Source organism: Ceratotherium simum, chromosome 24, assembly GCF_057802395.1.
Source record: "Ceratotherium simum simum isolate JZ-2026a chromosome 24, ASM5780239v1, whole genome shotgun sequence".
Lineage (NCBI taxonomy): Eukaryota > Metazoa > Chordata > Mammalia > Perissodactyla > Rhinocerotidae > Ceratotherium > Ceratotherium simum.
In genome coordinates this window covers 48,447,666-48,467,058 of record NC_141923.1, presented here as the reverse complement: position 1 = coordinate 48,467,058, position 19,393 = coordinate 48,447,666, and the positions used below count along the sequence as shown (strand labels likewise).

Genomic DNA, 19,393 nt, shown 5'->3' with positions numbered 1-19,393 from the left:
AAAACCAACCAGGCATAACGGACTAACAACATTTTCCTTCATGGCCCAACAACATTATTAGCTATCAGGCATCTTTTGCAGGCCTGATTTATGTAAGGAGCGAGGGAAGGGAATCAAATGGCTACTAGAAGTAGGATATTTTTAAAAACGAGGTCAAATTAAACATACATTAAAAGACATGCATTAAACATGATAAATAGACTTCATAGAGTTTAAGCCCTGGATGGCTTTAAAGTAGATGGCTTGAGTTTCTTACAATTTGGCTAGCTTAGATCAGTGTTTTGTTCCTGACTTGCCCACTACTTCAGTTTTCAATTCATGGCCCTGAGGAATGTGTGCCATATTCAAGTCCATATATTGTATCATGATAGCAGATTAATAGTCGTGCTTGTTAGTGCCCATATTAACTGGTCTGGTAAGGCAAAAAAGTTTTCATGATAAAACAAATTTCAAGCTTACTTTATTAAGCAGCATACAACAAACAACAGCTTTGAAAGTTAAATATTGTTATGGCCATGGAGTTTCATTACACAGGATTTCTATTCACACCCAACCACTGGTAAGTTTGTAGAACATCTCTTCATCTAAACTCTCGTTTTGGTCTTTTGCACGTGTTGAGAGAAATATGTAGCCCCCAATGAATTCATGAACCACCTTGCAATCGACTTCAGTACAGATGAAGGACAATCGTACTTCATCCGCGAACTCGACGGTGACCTGCAGCAAAGACAAAGGGCTGTCAGTCCCAGCAGAACTCCAGGTGGGTGGGTCCAAGTGAAGCTACGGTGCTGCTTAAGGTCCGTCACAAGATACTTGTTGACACGCAAATCTTTTTTAATCCTAAACTAATAATGCCTCAAGTCTGAAAGAATAAGAAAAGTTTGCCAGCCCTTCCTCCACACTTCTCTTTAGTTTTCATGTTCTGGAAAGGAAGACTGAATGCAAGGGGTTTAGGTCATTAAGTTCCCAAATGGTCTCTGGTGATTCAATTAATGAGAATGTCTCTTCAAGTCCTGGGAGAAAACCTACTTCCTGTGTTTAATTTAATATTTGCTTTAGATATTTAACCTTTAGGTATCATGTTTGAATATTTCAGAAATACGAGGTTCTGTGAAATAATAGGAATTGACATAACAAACCCAATGATCCTAAAACAAATGACTTATTAGTAAAAGATTGTTTATTTTAACTGATATTCATAGACTCCAAGGACAGGGGCAGCATGACACACAGTAGATGTGCCAGGATTCAGAGCCCTAAGCATCTGAGTTTGAATCCTGATTCTGTTACTAAGTGTGTGGTCAGGGACAATGACAGCCCTCAGGCCTCTGCATTCTCGTGTCCCCACGTGGTAGGAGGCATAACCCATCACCTCACAGAGGCCCAGACAGAGGGTACACACGTAAAACATCTGGTGGCATGCCCGGCACAGAGACGGTGTTCAAGAAATAGCAGCTGCTGCTGTGAGGCAAAGGGATCTATCCATTATAGAAAGAGAACCTCGAAAAAGAATATTCTAAGCAGATCATTCTGTTCTAAGAAGTTTAATAACTGGGCTAATTATGAAATAGACAAAAGTTTAAGTCAGAAATGAATAACCAACCATGGTTTATACTTTAAGAGGTAATTGTACAAACCTTCAGAGTTTATAGGACTTTTTATTCTTAATTTGCTCATTTTTAGCAGAAGGACTATTTATGTATTCAAGTAACATTGTTATAGCTTACCATTTTTATTTCCCAGTTTACATTCCACTGTTTCATGTTACTGAAACGCCATGTTTTAATTGCATCTCCTGTGCCGGCATCCATCCTAATCAGTCTGTTGTATGCAATGCCAATGAGTTCTTCTTTTTTTCCTCCTTGGAACCTATAGCATTAAAAACATAATAAATACATGTTTAAAAACATGTTGGGGCTGGGGGGACATGTTGGTCTGTTTTCCTTCAAGATATGTGCTCTTTAACTCTAAAAAGAGTGCTACTCTTATATGAGTAAAAACAGAAATGAAATCATTTTGAATATTTAATGTAAACATTACAAGTATAGAAAATACATCCCAACATTTAAATTTTACTGTAAAATAAGTTAATGGGTGTCAGCAGGTAGCTTTAAATGTTTAATTTCTAATTACACGAAGCAGACTAGGTGAAAAGGCACAGACTAAGGTTTACACACAGGTGCTTACCTCGCAATAAAGTGTGTGATGCCAAATTCTGGGAGTGACTGCCATGCCTGAATAAACCTCATCTTGGCTTCAATCAGACTCATCTGAGCCACATTCTGGTGCGCCTCCAAGATTCTCGCTGTTATCTAAACATGATTGAACATCACCTTACCATCAGACATTATTCCTTCATGGTAGAATCAAAACAAAAAGATAAAAAATTGAATTATGTGCCCCATCCCAAAATCATGTACTGCAAGAGTTGGAGTTAGAAACTCTCTGAGGCTACATCTGGGGATTTTAGTAAAATAATGACTTTTCTAAGGAAACTTTGATATATTTCTTAATTTTAGTTTCCATACATCAAGAAACAAAAAAGTACTATTAGGACCACTCCTGAGAAATATTCCGAGTCCTCACATACATGATACTGCTGTTTTAAACGGCATGTTCCCATCCTCAGATACATAACGAATGTTAAATTTAGCACCAAGATCAGAATGAGTACCTGGAACACAAGTTTCTAGCAGGAATATTTATTAGCAGCTTTATTTATTTATTTTTTAAATAATTTTATTTATTTATTTTTCTCCCAAAGCCCCAGTAGATAGTTGTATGTCACAGCTGCACATCCTTCTAGTTGCTGTATGTGGGACGCAGCCTCAGCATGGCGGGAGAAGCGGTGCGTCGGTGTGCGACCGGGATCCGAACCCGGGCCGCCAGCAGCGGAGCGCGCGCACTTAACCATATTAGCAGCTTTAGAGTACTTGAAATCACCATAATAATTTGAAAATTTTTCTAAAGGAATCATTAGAAAAGTTAAATTTTAATTTAAATTAAACTCACTTTGGGATGAATACTCCCACAAGGAGAGGAAGGAAATTAATCCATGAGGGGAGACTGTGGCTAGAGCCTTAAATATTTTTATTTGTTTTCTTCCTCTCTCTCTCTCTTTCTTTATTTTTGGTTAATATGGAGAACTTACCAAATCTCTTACATAGCCTGGCTGTAGATGGCAATGCGAGGAAAGAAAAAGGAAGCAGAAAGAAAAAGAAAAAAAAAGGCAATCAGAAAAAATGGCAATGAAGCAAAGAAAAAGTTGCGGTAACCTGCAAACCAAAATTCCAGCCAAAAACCATGCAAAAAATTACTTTAGGTAGAAACCAAGTAAGTAAATGAAGCATGAAAATGAAAATGAGGAAGCAGCGAATACTTTCCACTTAGAATACCAAGGAACACTCCGCATTATTTTAGATTGTTAAGTGTTACTAAAATTAAGGGCAGAGATTTGCAGGAGAAAATAAAAAGAGCAAATACCCTTTTCCCCCTTCACGTACTAGTTCTTACCAGTTAGGGCGAAGCTAATTATTTTAGTAGTGAAATCAAAAGTAATACTCAAAAGCCTTTAATGTTGTCTCAGATTGTGTCAGATCGTATGATCCATGCACTGCTTTTCAGAAATAAATTGAAGGCATAAAATAAGTGCACTGACCATACTGTTTATTTACATAAGAGAAGCAAACCCTTCAATTACCATCTGTTTTTTGCATCCTTTTTCCTGGAAGGGAAAATAAAGAGATACTACACTAGGAATGGTGGCTATAAACACAGTAGTCCATTTCAATTTGGATTAACATGGATAAAATGTAGGGAAACTCTTTTCTTTAAAATGTAAAAATCAAATTTGAGAGTCATATTCATGTAAAAATATCCACAGTAAGTTTAATTAACTTAGAGTTTTGGGGGAATTAAAGTAGATAAATATAACAAACGCTATATTGATGGACCCAAAGGAATACTGTGTGCTGATGCCCTGGTAGGGAAGAATGACCCCACTGCCTGCACATCTTCCTGCCTGGCTCCTGAGCGCCCCTGGATTATAGTCTAACAAACAATTACTGAGCACTATGTCCAACCATCAGCACAGCAGCTGACACACAAGAGCAACTAGACTTCTGCCCATCAGCACGTGCTAGGTGTCAGGGCAACACACGGTCTCTACCTTCTGCAGACACCTGTAAGTCCAGTTAGAGAAAGAAAGATTAAAAAAGAATGTGCATTTGGTCAGATGCCAAGGTGTGGAAGGCAAGGCTAGAAGGATCCTTAACCACACACAGACCACACACATACTGCCATCCTGCCAGTTCAAGACAAACATTCATTGTCTACGTCCTCAAGACAATCTTCGGTTGCCAATCCAGTTGAGAACTCAGGGATAGAAAACTAAAGTGAAAACTAGCATTATAAAGGCTTCTAAGAAAACAATTCAATACCTATGTTTGATAGCTAAACCAACATTTGGCAATCTTTACAATTATGCTTTAAGATCTTTTCCCCCTGATATCTGATAGTGAAATGATAAGACCGCTAAGATTTGAAATTATTCAATGCTTTTGAAGGCAAATGAATCCACTTTTAAAAATGAGTTTGTTTACAAATAATTTGTAAATGAAATGACGAAGAATAAAAAGTCTAATTAGTGCTTCATTCACTTTCCCTTTTTAGCTTACAATCTACATTCCACAGAGCTCCCCAGGGCAGCCATTTCCTCCATTCCTCACTACCCCCACATTGCACAACTGGGGGAGGAACCACCTCCACGAGCTTACACAACCTCTGAAACTTGAAGACAAACACTTAGTGATTACAACTTCTGAACATTTCTAGCTAAGTGATTTCAGACCCACTTGATACACATGATATTTGAAGTTAAGAATTAATAAGTCTTCTGGGTATTTCGTTGGGCCTTTTCAGTATGTTTTTAAATTATTCCTTAATAAAGATAAAAATGAAACTAGACAAACATCAAATACTTATTTTAAAGGTCTTCTTCAGCAACCCCCTTCACCCCCGCAACTGAAGCTTTTCCCTTTTATGGCATGATGTTTGATGTAGAGAATATTGGGGGCTATCCCAAGTGAAATTCCCCTGCAAAGAACCTTTTAAGTTATCCCAAAGAACCACTTTCCTAAATAGTGATTGTTTTATGATATTAATTTCCAGGAAAGGAATTCTAAACAGAGTGAACAAAAGCAGTAAATTTCAATGAAAATTTACCAAACTTTGTCACTTTATGCAAATCCTGGTTAGGTTTTGACTGGTACTGTTAAGAAAAGACAATGTTAAAATGTAGACTATTTCTACCCTTGTAAAGTTTATTTCCAAAGCTAGAAAAGTCTACTTCAACAGCCAAGAAGAGTTATTATAGATTTTGCTGGGAAATGGTGGCTGTGCTTTATATCACACTTAATTATATAAGGAATAAAACTGCATGAATTAAGGAACACAAAGCATTAAGACCACATTCAATTCCCTGAAAGAACATCGTGTTAACAAGAGTCATTTCCTCAGGTTGTTCAGAATAAATATGCTCCCAACTATTCCACCTCATTATCTGTCCTACTGAAGTGAGAAAGGTTTTTAAATGACCAATTTAAATGACCGAAGCCTGTTTATTTTCTATTTTCTATTCTAACGCCCTGATATGAAATTAGGACTACCAATTAAGACTAAAAGGTTTTAAGAGGGGAAACTAAATTTAAAGTATGGGTACAAAATCATGACACAAACCAGCAGAAAGTGGTAGAAGGAAGTAAAATGAACCAGGTACCTGCTTGTTCTTGTACTTTTTTAGATAACGAGGGGACACCAAACATTCAGGATTTATGTCAGTTGTGATCTGCTCTGGTATTAACTGAGGATCTGGGTTTAAATGCTGCATCTTCAGAAAGGAAAGAATATTTTGAACTTCTAAGTTATATGAACTGTCTGCCATGGTCTTGCCTTTGGAGGCTAACCTGCAGGCTGCCATCCAGTGTGCATACTGTTTTTCCTGTTGGAAAAAAGACATGAGCTATGAAATGTATCACATGATGGGTCCTTTAAGTATAAAATATAAGGATGACTGGTCAACTCTCTAGGGAATCAAAAAAATTGAGGTTTACTTTTAATTGGGAAACTTACATTGTCACAACGAAGCCAGATTTCATTCATGCCCTCTGCAACTGGAATCAGGAGTTTAATGTTAAACTTTTGGCCTGAAATGTTTACATCTGGGGTAACTTCACATCCTGTAATAAAAAAATTAATTATTAAAATGGTCAAATTTGCTTTTAAGAAATCCCAAGCCAATATAGGCAGCCCTCATTTTATGGCATCTTAACATGTTGAATTTTGCTGTTACGGAATCTGTAAGTCAGGAAATAAATTCTTTATGCTCAGTTTGTGGCCCTCACAGTTCACAAAACTTCACTGACAAGAGAAGGACAGGGTCCTGTTAAAATGATACTACCACAAAACACCACTTGCACTCCATCCCACAAGTTTTGATAGGTGTTATTTTAATATCACTCAGTTCTTTGAATCTTAAGTTACTTTGGATCTTGTTGTAAGTTTTTAAATGTACAGGAATTTTTTAATATCTTTCTATAATTAAATTCTAACTTAAGTATGTTTTGGTAGGAATAACAGACTTTTATGATGCCTTAAAAAAAAAGTGTGCGCGAGGTGTTAGCCAGTTTGAGCTAGAGTCCTATATGGGAGCCTCTTCAGGGCCCTGCTGTGCCCTAACTCGGCTTCTATGCACCCCCCTATTCCTGTGTGGAAGGAAGAAGCCTAATGGCACAAGTGGAGGGGAAGCACAGGCTCTCCTGAGCCAACTGGATGCTCCTGGGCACGTGCCTCCTTCCAAACTTCCAGGCTGCTGGAACACTTGAATATTCACACTTACAAATAGCTCAATTCAGAGGGTGACCATTTGCACAAAAATGGTTTCTTTAAACTGTAATTTTTTCATAGCTATGGCTCAATTCATATATTAACTTGATGCACAATATTTCAGGAGCACATCTGCCACAGAAGGTAACATATACTTGTATACTTGGGGAAGCCAGTAGGAAAATAACTGGTATTCAGCATTTCACTTTACAGACAAGTTTTCAGGAATACATACATTTGTGTTTACAAAAATCCATGTAACCTATTCTGTTAAGCATTAGCTGGTGGCTCTACAGAAGAGAACACAGATTTACTGAACATATACCCAATTAGATAATGGTGATGGTTGGCATAAATAAGTACTAACCAAGAGATCTGGGTTTCAGATCTTTCTCTACCACTCAATAAGTATGGCCAATTTAAGTAACATCTCTAAGTCCAAATTCCTGACCTTAAAACCTACCTCACAGGGATGGTCTAAGGATAAGACAATGTGTGTCGAAGCTCCCTAAAGGGTATTCCAGTTGTTTGTACTTGGTTCATGTTCATGTCACCCTCAGTGTTTCTCAAGACTGTCCAGTCAGCTCCACGAGGAGAATTGTAACTGTGAGCAGGGCGTGCAGCTGCCTTGCTCTCTGTACTGGAGCAGATTCTCTCAGCACAGAGTACAAGGAACAAGATGATAAACCTCTACCACCAAAAAGAATAAATGTTAAAACTGTCATTTTTTTACCTCCACATAAATGTTTTAGGTATTATATAAAATAAACAGAACATTTAAGATAAAGGAGAGATCCTTTCTTCTCCAGAAGCAACTCCTATCGTGAATTTGGTGGATTTTCTCCCCCTCTTTGCTTTCTCTTAAAATATTTACTACACATAAATAGCTAAAGCATTTAACTCCTTCTACACAAGCATCAGAAGCCATGAGGAAGGTGTGTGACAATGGGTTTAACCTGCAAAGTTAAAACAAAGAGCAGATGTTTGAAGATACAAAATCTTTTGCATAAATTTCATTAATCATTCAGGTGGATTTAAAGTACACAATCCCATGCTAATTAGGCCTCTTTTAAAAGTAAAATACCAAGAAAACTAAAAGGGAGAAAGTCAGTGGAAACTCAGGTGCTAGTGTGGCACACAGGCACTTAGCGGAGCACTTCTCAGACAAGATGCACTCCACGCCACGTGGCTGCCTCCCTCCACGGGCGAAATGCTGCACTTCTATAACCCAATCACTACTCCTCCTAAACGTTAAATGCAAACAGCCCATTCTTACCACAATCTTCAATCCTAAGTCTCTTCAAACTCTTTGAGGGACTCTATCCTGAACCCCTGAACTTTTCCCCATCAGCAACATGTTTTCACCTCTTCCTTCTCCCCAGTCCAGCCTGGACCCCATTCACAAGTAATCACCTCCAACTCCCTAGACACACTGTTTTTCCATTATATACACTTATTAGCCAAACCCTAACTCTGGCTCAATCCAACCATCTACTTTTTACTTGCCTATACTCAGGCTGCTGAGCTCTGTAAGAGGGGAGGGGGAACAAAATCACAAAACCAAGCAGGCTGGTTTCACTAGAAAATTCATGGGCATCTCTCCTCCTAAGGCTCTTCTATCCAAGTGGGCTGAGTTTCTTACCATCCCAAGAAGCTTGCTCCATCAACGAGTTCCTCCCCCTCTTCCAGATACTAGATTTCTTTAACTGCAAGTTTCCATCAGCATTTAACTTCCTTGAGTCTCTCCCATCTTCAACCACAAACTGCCTCTCTCCTTCACTTTGTTCCTCTGTCTTCATTTCTGCCCTCTTTCTTTCTTCCTTGTCATAGATGTGGTTCATTAAAAAGATGTCTTTCTTTCCTATTTACTTCTCATTGACATTACTTTGACTCCCATGCTCAAAACGCCACTGAAATCTGCAGAATCTCTTCTTAATCAAGGCCACTAACCACCCCCATGCGGCTAAATCCTATGGAGGCTTAACAATTTTTATCTTACTTTTCTGTAGCATTTGATGCAACTGACTACTCTGTCCTTTCTGAAACAACTTTACCTCAGGTTCCAGCACACCTCATTTCCACGGCCTTCCTATGCATTTTTTGGTTGTTTACTTTGCAAGATCCTCTTCCTCTAATCTGCCCTGTCCCTTAAACATGGGTGTTCTGCAGGATTCTGTTCTTAGCCTTCTCACGGAACACACACCATGCCAATGGCTCCACACACCATTAATGCTAACCGCGACCATATCAGTATCTGTAGCGTGGCTCTCTCCCGTGATCCAATGGCCTACCTCCAAATAGATATCCCACAGGTACCTCAAATTTAAGATATCCCAAAACTAAACTCATGGTCTTTCTCCCCAAACTCAGCTCTTCCACAGATTCCCCACCTCCATATCACCTTATCCACCCCACCGCACAAGCCAGAAACAAGTCCCTCTTGTTCAGCCTCTCCCAAATCTGTTGGTTAAACTCCCTCAGTAGCTACTGAAGTTACACTCTTTTCTCCATGCATATTGATAAGCTTAATTTAGATCACTACACTGCCCTAAAATTACTCCTCTATATTGTAGCCAATACAAATATGATGGATCCTGTCATTTTCATGTCAATAGTGTTTCAGTGACACTTCATTGCTGCCAGTTTAAAAAACAATCTCCTTAATATTTTATCCTCTAATTCCTGCCAATTTCTTCTGCTCTTATCCCTCATGTTAGCAGGAATCAGATTCAACAGCTATTAAGGAAATAATCATCCTCTTCCCTTAAACTCCATCTTCCAGAACAAACCCTGTGGTTGAGGCTGTTGTCCGGGCATTACTGCACATCAGTCTCTGCCTGGAGGGCTCTTTTACCAACTTTCCTCTCTTCCACAGATGTCAATTTTCTCTTTCAGATCTAAACTCGGACATTATTTCCCACACAAAGTCTCTCTTAATTCTCCCCACGGTCACTGGCGACTAACCGATAGAGCACCCTTACCCCTGCTCCTGTGACCCGTTTTTTACTTTTCAGAGCACTATCTATTGCCTGAATCGTAACTGTTTGTCTCCCCCCCCGCAACATGCCCCAAACATCTTGAGGCATGGGACTGTAACTTATTCTTGCTCACGTCTCTAGCACCTAGCCAAGTTTGCAGCATACGAGTTCAATTAGTATTGGCTGAACTGAATTTTTTAGAATTTTGCATTTTAGATCTCTAAGGGGCCTTAGAGAGCACCTAGTCCAATACTCTCATGTCTCAAAGGAAGGCACTGAGGTTCAGATAGGCTATTTTCCCCAAATCACAGGGCTTGTTTAGTGGCAGAGCAGAACCTACGCCATTTGATTCTCAGGCTACTGTCAGTGTAATGTGCTGGAAAAGTGCTCCTTTGGGAGGATGTGGGAAAGGTGGGATGAGACGAAAGGTAAGCTGTTATCCACACCAGGACTTGACCTCTCAGTTACACAGGGAGGAGGGCAAGGATGTAATCAGCATAGGGAGGACAGGGCCAGAGGACAGGTCTAGTTGCTAAATCAAGGGTGGGTAATCTGAGCCGGTCCTGGGCAGCTTAGGAGATACTCAAGAAGAAAGCTGCGACAGATTCTGAGAGTAAAAATAATGGTAGAGACCCAAAAGTTAAACTCATGTGACTGAGAGAGAAAGGCAATAACCCTAATTAAAAGTTTTAGGAAAACTACAGAATTCCAAAACACGGGCATAGCAATCTTTTATCCAGGACAAAGGTTTTCTATTGTTTATACTGCGCATAACTATAAAGCAACAGTTTAGATGGCTACTGGGCATAATAGAGATAGGGTAGAGATTTGGACATTTTGTTGAAATATACTAAAACATCCTAATGTACAATGTACTAAGAAGACTTCAAAATATAGATCAGGAAAAGCACCTCCATATTTTAAGTGATGTTATTTTGGGAATCATTTTTGTGAAATGAGCCAGGGGCCCTTTTCTTTGGTACTTTAGTCCAAATATGAATATTTTTAGTTAGAAAGGCATATTGCTTTACATATAATAATAAATATGCATGCAAAATGTAACCCAAAGGAGAGACGGGCTCCGCCAACAGGAATAACTCCCTGAACGCTGCGTCAGAACTGGCCTGCCAAAGGAGGTGCAGCCTTTGCTACAATCAAGTAGCTGGGAAATCAGGAGGCTGCTGCTACAACTGTAGCTCCAGAGCCCAGAAGCACCTCACTCCTTTCTCAATTCTGCCTCTCCAACCCCTTCACTCAGTTGGGAATACAAGTCTCACATGAATGCATCTGAGTGGAATCTAAATCTCCCTGGAGGGCCCACCTCATGGCTTAGTGGTTAAGGGCATGCGCTCCGCTGCTGGCGGCCTGGGTTCGGATCCTGGGCGCGCACCGACACACCGCTTCTCCGGCCATGCTGAGGCCGTGTCCCACATACAGCAACTAGAAGGATGTGCAGCTATGACATACAACTATCTACTGGGGCTTTGGCGGGGAAAAATAATAAATAAATAAATAAATAAATCTCCCTGGAAATGAGTGTGGAAAATGCATTTTGGTTTTCTAGCCTTTGCTGTAAGGTAAGGCACATTAGAAGGAGTTTGGAACAGTGAGGAGCCCATCACTGCAGTCTCCACCAAGCAAGCCGGGCGCCAAGGGTGTAGTGAGTGCCGTGTGAGCTCGTGGGAATGGTTCTCAGGGGGTATGGCTCCCTAGATGACGTGATATTAAACTGGAAGTGAGCCAGGCGGTTTTGGTGACTAATGTCACCACAAGTGAGAAGCTCATCAACAACCTACAAGACCAGCTAAATGCCCTGCAGAGGAATCATGGCAAGGAGCGTCATGATGTTCTCCAGTTGCAGAAGAACCAGACCAACCTGGAGAGGCAATTCTTCTGCCACCTGAACCAGTACATCAATCAGACAAACGAGGTGAAGGAGTAGTGTGAAGAACCGAAAGAAGTCACCAGATGGGAAATAAAGCTGTAGCTCTATAGAACTGAGTGGGAAAAAAAGACCAAAGCCAGTAGCTCTGAGCCCTGAGCAGCCTGAGCCCCAGCCACAGGAAGCAAGTCTGCCAGTTGCCACAAGGGAGTGGAAACATGTCCAGCAACATGTGCCTCAAACCCCAGACCCCAGTTCTCAGATAGCTTTGGATTTGAAGAGATAAGAGGAAACCAATGAGATTCAGGTTGCCAGTTAGGAGGAGCCTCAGACGAGTATTCTGGGGCTGCCCCAGGAACCAGGCCAAGAGCAGAGCCTTGAAAATGACAAAAACATGCAGGGAAGAAGTGTTGGGGATGGGGAAGAATGTGGCCAAACCCACAGGCGCCAGCTACCCCACTGGTGAGCTAGGAAACCAAGAGACTGGGGACCCTGAGGGGCCCAGCTTGTCCTCAGGGAAGGTCAGGAAGGGGGCAGGATGTTGGCGAGGAAGGGAGAAACCAGCAAAAACTGGGAGGAGACGACTACAGCATAGACGGAAACGAGGCCGAGTCTGAAAACAGAAAGCAGGCAGCTACTGCAGAATGAGGGAAACCTAAATGTCCGAATGCTGAAGATCAGAAAAGAGACACCATAAATTTACTTGACAAGTGAGAAAAGCAGAATCACACACTTTAAGTGAGGACCACATCAAGAGATTACAACAAAATATTCCTGTGAAACTGCAGACAGTCATGCGTCGCTGGGTGATTTCCTCCTTGTGGGAACATCAGAGTGCACTTACACAAGCCTAGATGGTGTAGCCCACTACACACCTGGGCTCCATGGTCCTAATCTTACCAGACGACTGTCGTATATGCGGTCTGTTGTTAACTGAAACATCGTTCTGTACTCAAAACTGTGACAAGAACTAAGTTGAAAAAAAATATCTAAACCTAAAAAAGAATCTAAAGGAGTAAAGAAACTGCTGAAAGACTTTTTCCCCCAGCGAAGTGGAGTTTACTGAATATTACTTAATAGCTATGCCACTGTCAACACCGGCCATTCCAAGGCTCTCCTTACCTCTCAGGTTCATCTGATGAGCTGGTGTGCCACCGGATTCTTCTTTGGTCTTATAACAAGAAATAGATGTATCTTTAAAGGTGCACCAATATTGCTTGTAACCTTTTAGAGTCAGCTTTTTTGGCCTATGTGTCAAATAGAATTAAAAGAAAAACCACTTTTGTAGTAACTTTATTAATGCTATGTTTAGCAGAAGTTTCATAATATTAAGTCTGAGGCCAAGTTTTACATATGCTGAATTCAGTTCCCTTTGGCCAGTGTGTTATATTCAATGTTGCTGTTATTGGATTTGCCCCTTCCTTCTCAGTCAATCTCAGGAAGATCTCCTAAACAGTGAGTGGGCAGAGGAGAAAGATAGTAGGGCCCACATTCCAGTATTTCTGTCTGTTGAAGTCATGTCTATTACTAGCAGGCCACATGGAAAGAACAGGAAAATAAAGGTGAAGTAACTGTCAATAACTCAAGGTTCCTAGGTCCCATAATCACCTGCAGGTTCATGAGTGTCTGTAGGGCTGCCTTTGGCACCTCTCTGAACGAGAAAGTTTAGCTGGCATAATGAGTGAGGGAAGTGCTTCTCTCTCTCAGGGATGTATTTCAATAGTGACTTAACCTGCCACTACAATGTCAAACACAAAGACGACAGAGCAGTCCTGAGCAAGAGTGGATAAGGAAAGGTAGAGATGGATGAAAAAGGTGTATAAAGGAAGAAGAAAGAAAGTATGTAGGGAGTGGCATCTGAAATCGTGCTCTTATCTCAAAAATGTTACATATGTTAAGCTGTTCTATGTTTAGCTACAGTAAATGGTTTATTCCATAATGGCTTTATATCTTATATTCCACATCACCTCCTTCCCTCTTTCCCTTCTCTGCCTTAATGCTTAGCTCTCTTGATTTGTGGAATTTAACTGGATTGATTGTTTAAAAGTCTAGATAAGAGACATCGGAACCTTATTATAAAATGTCCCATGAACAAATGTATAGAATTCAATAGAATCTGGGGCTCTGAACAAGGAAAGAACCACTGGCAGTAACAGTTCATTATCTACTGCTTTCAACCACAGGGAATGCTTTATACTGATCGGCCACTCCACGTCTTAGAAACTACACAATACAATCTAGGTTACAGATGGTCTTTTTCCTTCTCTTAAGAAAATGCTTATCAGTTAAAACAATTTAATGAGTACTGTGATTTTAATTTAGTAAAGATGGTTATTTTCCCTCATTATAGTTAGTGTTCATCTAATTGGTAAATGCTTTTACAAATAAATATGCCAAACTTACAGTAAATTTCAATAATGTGAACATGACTATAAAACTAGCACTTATTATTCATTAATATTTGGAACCCCTCCCCTTTTTGCACTTACTTGAAAACTTTAATATAGTCAGCAAGTTCAGGAATGGAAGTGATGTCACCCTAGGGAAAGAATTAAATTATTTTCTTTCCTGAAATTTGAAACTCCGTTTCATATCTGATATCAAGAACCAGCTTACTTAATAAACAAACAAAATTACATAAAATAGATTATAAAGATTTTAAAGGTACAATCACATTATATGGCCATATAGTACAAAGGCATTTTCAAATGCTATAAAAAGCTAATAAAAATTTGATCAAAATGGCAATTTATGCAACCCACAAGAATATACAATTGATTCTAATATAGCTAAAACTGTTGGTAGCTGCATATGGAAATTCTGTAAATCATTAACAGCCCTCAGATAAGTGTTTCTTCTGTAATAACTAAATCCTAAGCTTTAAAATTAAACTTAGCATTTAAAATTTTTCCTGAGATCTATTTTTCTCTTCTTTTTGTAATATTTCAAATTTGGAGATCACTAAATGGATTTTACCATGATTGAAATGAACTTTTCCTCTGCAGAAATGTCCCCATCACTTGTAAGAGAAGATGTAGAGTATCAGAAGATCTATGTTTACTGTGTTGGAAGCACTAGAGACTAGAACAATATTAATTTTAAAATTTTCCCTGAAAGTTTCTGAAAAGTCAGTATCTGAATTCTCTAAAGTAGTAAATTTTTCTCTCCATCCCCCAAATACTTCATGAGAGCCTAAACCGACAAAAAGGTGAGCATCAATTCAAACTAAGTTAGTAGGTAAAAAGATTCACCCTACCAAAATTGTTGATGTTTTACCCCCTTCCAAAGTAATCTCCAGGTCTGAAAGAGCAGCATCAACTTCATCAACTTCTTTGTCACTGTTGTTCAAATGATTCTCTGATGTCATGATTGACAGCTTATTGATATGATACTGAAACCAGAAATGATATTTTATTTAAATGATTGTTCTAACTGTAAAACTTTAAAATGAGATTACTATCTGCATCTACACTGAATGCTTTTCATCACCTAATTTGAAAAGATACAAGTGTCCAGGTAGGAAAATGAGACATCGTACCTGAAATCAATGTCTTAAACCTGCTAATAAATGTTTATCCAAAAAAAGTAGGGTCTTTGGACATATACAAACGAATTTATAGCTTAGGAGGCCATAGGACTTACAGAGATGTGTTAATGAGCAGAGATTTTTGACTTTTTCTTACTCACTGCAGTATTCCCTGTGTCTAGAATGAGGCCTGGAACCCATGAGTATTGAATAAATGAGAAGAATATGCATAAGGTCTTGTATAGAAATGGAATAGTATTGATCACTTTATATTACTGCTACCACCCAGAGAGGGGAAGTAGTCAAACTACTGTGTTGAGAGCTCAAGCTCCACCCCCATCCTCACTTCAGCGCTAAGATCACGATCAGTGCGAGACGGCAGTTCTATCCTCTTACATGAGGACAGATTATGTTTACATGTGAATACACACAAATACTCACGTGTGTGCGTGTGTATAATGAGTAGTGATAACTACTCTCTGTAGTAATATATGTATATAACTACCCCATACATAGATAGAAAAATCTTCGAGTACAGAATAGTCATAATTTTAAATAGACTTAGGGTAAGTGACTCAGAACAAATATTACTATCTATTAGATGTTAATGCTAAAACATAGAGAGGTTTTATACAAAGGTAAGCAGAACTTTTAAATAATTTAATCAGTTACCTTTCAAAGCACTAAGTAGCACTCCAAATTTCTGAACTGTTTATTCACTGAATACAATCTATGCATGGGAACATTTAATGAACTAATCTGAAGTCAATTATCAATGTCTTTCCGTAAGATTTAGTGAATTAGCAATGAACAGTCTCTGGCTATACCTTCAGTTGTGCTGAAATGAGATCCTTAAAGTGGTAGAAACTTCCAGGTTTACAACATGGAGATTGAGGTGGGTTGAAGCCCTCAGGCAGTGGCCTCAAATGTCAGAGTACATTAAGAATCACGTGGAGAGATGGTTAAAAATACAACAGATTCTTAGGTTCACCCCCAGAGATTCTGATTCAGCAAATCTGCAGTCAAGCCTGGAATCTACATTTTTACTAAGCGCCTTAGGTGATTCTGATGTAAAAGGTCCTTATGAGTTATATGGGAGAAACTCTAGCTATGAATGAGACTGGTCATAAAATCCAGCTCTGCTTTCAAAGGTGCATGGGATATCTGTTAAACATTACAATACACACTTGGACCTAAATGCTTTAAAAAGAAACAGTGTTCCCAACTTATCTTTTATCCACAGATTCTTACTCTGAATTATTATTATTTTACTCTTGTAGATTATTTTACACAAGGAACCAGAAGCCCCACGAAAAGAACAGTGCAGGCAATGTCTGAAATAAAAATTAGTAGGCATCTCTTTCCCTTTCAGGTCAGTTTCTGAGAAGGCTTCTAACAACTCAGGTGATTTGTAGTCCAAAATTCTCTCATTAAATCTAGATCCTGGGCCGGCCCCGTGGCTTAGCGGTTAAGTGCGCGCGCTCCGCTGCTGGCGGCCCGGGTTCGATCCTGGGCACGCGCCGACACACCGCTTCTCCGGCCATGCTGAGGCCGCATCCCACATACAGCAACTAGAAGGATGTGCAGCTATGACCTACAACTATCTGCTGGGGCTTTGGGGGGAAATAAATAAATAAAATTTAAAAAAAAAAAAAAATCTAGATCCTAAAATAGTCCAGGAGAGCTATGCTTTGGGACATTCAGTCTCCACGAATTAAAATCCATGGTTTTGGGCCGGCCCCGTGGCTTAGTGGTTAAGTGCGTGCGCTCCGCTGCTGGCGGCCCAGGGTTCGGATCCCGGGCGCACACCGACGCACCGCTTCTCCAGCCATGCTGAGGCCGCGTCCCACATACAGCAACTAGAGGGATGTGCAACTATGACATACAACTATCTACTGAGGCTTTGGGGGAAAAAATAAATAAATAAATAAATAAATAAAAACAAAAACCATGGTTTCTGAGGTGTTTTCTGCTGCAGCGAAATGGAATATCTCCTGTACACTGGGAGGGAATGGGTGTGGAGGAAAGCTGCAGAATAATCCCATTTCTGTGAAAATATGACTCATTCAAATACTTTTTGAGCACCTACTATGTGCCAGGCACTGTATGTATTTGTTGGATTAAAAAAAAATTATTTTTATAATAAAAACATAAAAACAAATGCTATACAATAAAATCTGTGCGTTTTCCCCAAATATATGTATATACGTATTTTTTTTTTTGGTGAGGAAGATCAGCCCTGAGCTAACATCTGTTGCCAATCCTCCTCTTTTTGCTGAGGAAAATTGGCCGTGGGCTAACATCACGTTATATGTGGGACGCCACCATAGCATGGCTTGATGAGTGGTGTATAAGTCTGCACCCAGGATCCAAACCTGTGAACCACGGGCTGCTGAAGTGGAGCGCGTGAACTTAACCACTATGCCACGAGGCCGGCCCCTCCCATATACATTTTATATGTATTATTATTCTGTCTTGGCAAAACCCTCACTAGAAAATTATGAGCCTACATTCTAAGTGAGGAAGATGCAGGTAGAAAGCCATAATCAAGTGAGGGACTTTCAATAATACTGCTCCAGAATTTAATTTGAGAAATTCTTCAGATAGTTCATAGAAGATGCTTAACTAGTTGATTAAGCAAGTCTCTAGAAAATAACTGATTAAACTAATTCATCCGTCATCAAAGATTTTCCTTGTCTGAGCTTCGTTTTGATTCCCTTTTTTTCATCACAAAAACTAAGAAGAAATTGGCTGTTCTCCCACTCTAAAGGACAACTGTCTGAGTCTTAACTAGAAAACTTTTCTAGGTGCATAAAAGCAGCGGAAAGATTGAGAGCATTTTTATTTGTGTTCTAAGGGAAAAGATGAAATCATTTTTATAGTGAAAGCTTTTCATAACTGCATGTCAACTTTGCTTCTTGTATTTTTGTTATTTAAAGAACATCCAGCAACCTAAGGGCCCATCAAGGGACGAATGGATAAAGAAGATGTGATGTATATATATACACGCACAATGGAATACTCCTCAGCCATAAGAAATGATGAAATCCAGCCATTTGTGACAACACGGATGCACCTTGAGGGTATTATGCTAAGTGAAACAAGTCAGAAGGAGAAAGTCAAATACCGTATGATCTCACTCATAAGTAGAAGATAAAAAAAAACAACAATCACATAGAGACAGAGGTTGGATTGGTGGCTACCAGAGGGGAAGGGAGGAGGGAGGAGGGCGAAAGGGATGATTAGGCGCATGTGTGTAGTGAGGGATTGTAATTTGTCTTTGGGTGGTGAACATAATGTAACCTATGCAGAAATCAAAATATAATGATGTACAAACTGAAATTTATATAATGTTATAAACCAATGTTACTGCAGTAAAAAAAATAAAAATAAATAAATTTAAAAAATAAATAAAGAACATCAACTTTATCAGGACTTTAGACAAAACCAGAATTCCACCATAATCTGAGAACACTCACCAAAACCTCACTCAGATATCTGAAACATAAGAAAGATTAATCTAGATCAGTGATTCTACAGATGCTGACCTATAGATGCCACCCAAAAATCATTTTACCAGAGGAGCAGCAGCAATGAGGCAGACAATCAGGTTTCTAATAAGCCCACCTGTGTAACTGTGAAGCAGGTGGCGTGCAAGAACCACATCTGGAAAACACTGACTTGATCTAAGGCAAACGTTACCTAACTACTTCTTAAGGATTATCATTCTAAAAATTTACTTATGTTTAGTTTCATTAGTCTCTTAAAATTTTATCATCTGATAATAACAAACACAAAGAGACTGTATTGGTGGTTACCAGAGGGGAAGTGGGGGAGGAGGGTGAAAGGGATAATTCGGCACATGTCTGTGGTGAGGTTGTAATTAATATTTGGGTGGTGAACATGATGTAATCTATGCAGAAATATAAGTATAATGATGTACACCTGAAATTTATACAATGTTATAAAGCAATATTACTGCAATAAACAAAAAACTAAAAAAAAAAAAAATTTTATCATCTGAAAACATTATTTCTGCCATAGTCCATTTTACAAATATTATCCCCAGATGTTTATGAAATTATATGCCAGTAAGCTTCATTTCAGAAATCTGATTTTTAACAT

At 39.3% G+C, this 19,393-nt stretch overlaps 1 protein-coding gene across 2 annotated transcripts in view; it reads right to left on the bottom strand.

The window, feature by feature from the left end:
* Positions 1 to 443: 443 nt before the first annotated feature.
* Positions 444 to 19,393, bottom strand: part of FERMT2 (FERM domain containing kindlin 2) — an 89,655-nt gene continuing 70,705 nt past the window's right edge. Inside the window, exons 8-16 of one of the 2 annotated variants that reach the window (XM_087448518.1) lie at positions 14,999 to 15,133; positions 14,232 to 14,281; positions 12,865 to 12,989; positions 6,130 to 6,236; positions 5,777 to 5,998; positions 3,152 to 3,172; positions 2,188 to 2,312; positions 1,728 to 1,869; positions 444 to 717 (exon numbers count right to left, since the gene is read on the bottom strand). In XM_087448518.1, the coding sequence (XP_087304644.1) occupies positions 544 to 717; positions 1,728 to 1,869; positions 2,188 to 2,312; positions 3,152 to 3,172; positions 5,777 to 5,998; positions 6,130 to 6,236; positions 12,865 to 12,989; positions 14,232 to 14,281; positions 14,999 to 15,133 (1,101 nt within the window). In that variant the 3' untranslated portion in view covers positions 444 to 543. The remainder of the gene's footprint in view (positions 718 to 1,727; positions 1,870 to 2,187; positions 2,313 to 3,151; positions 3,173 to 5,776; positions 5,999 to 6,129; positions 6,237 to 12,864; positions 12,990 to 14,231; positions 14,282 to 14,998; positions 15,134 to 19,393) is intronic. The other variant, XM_087448519.1, reaches the window with a different exon arrangement.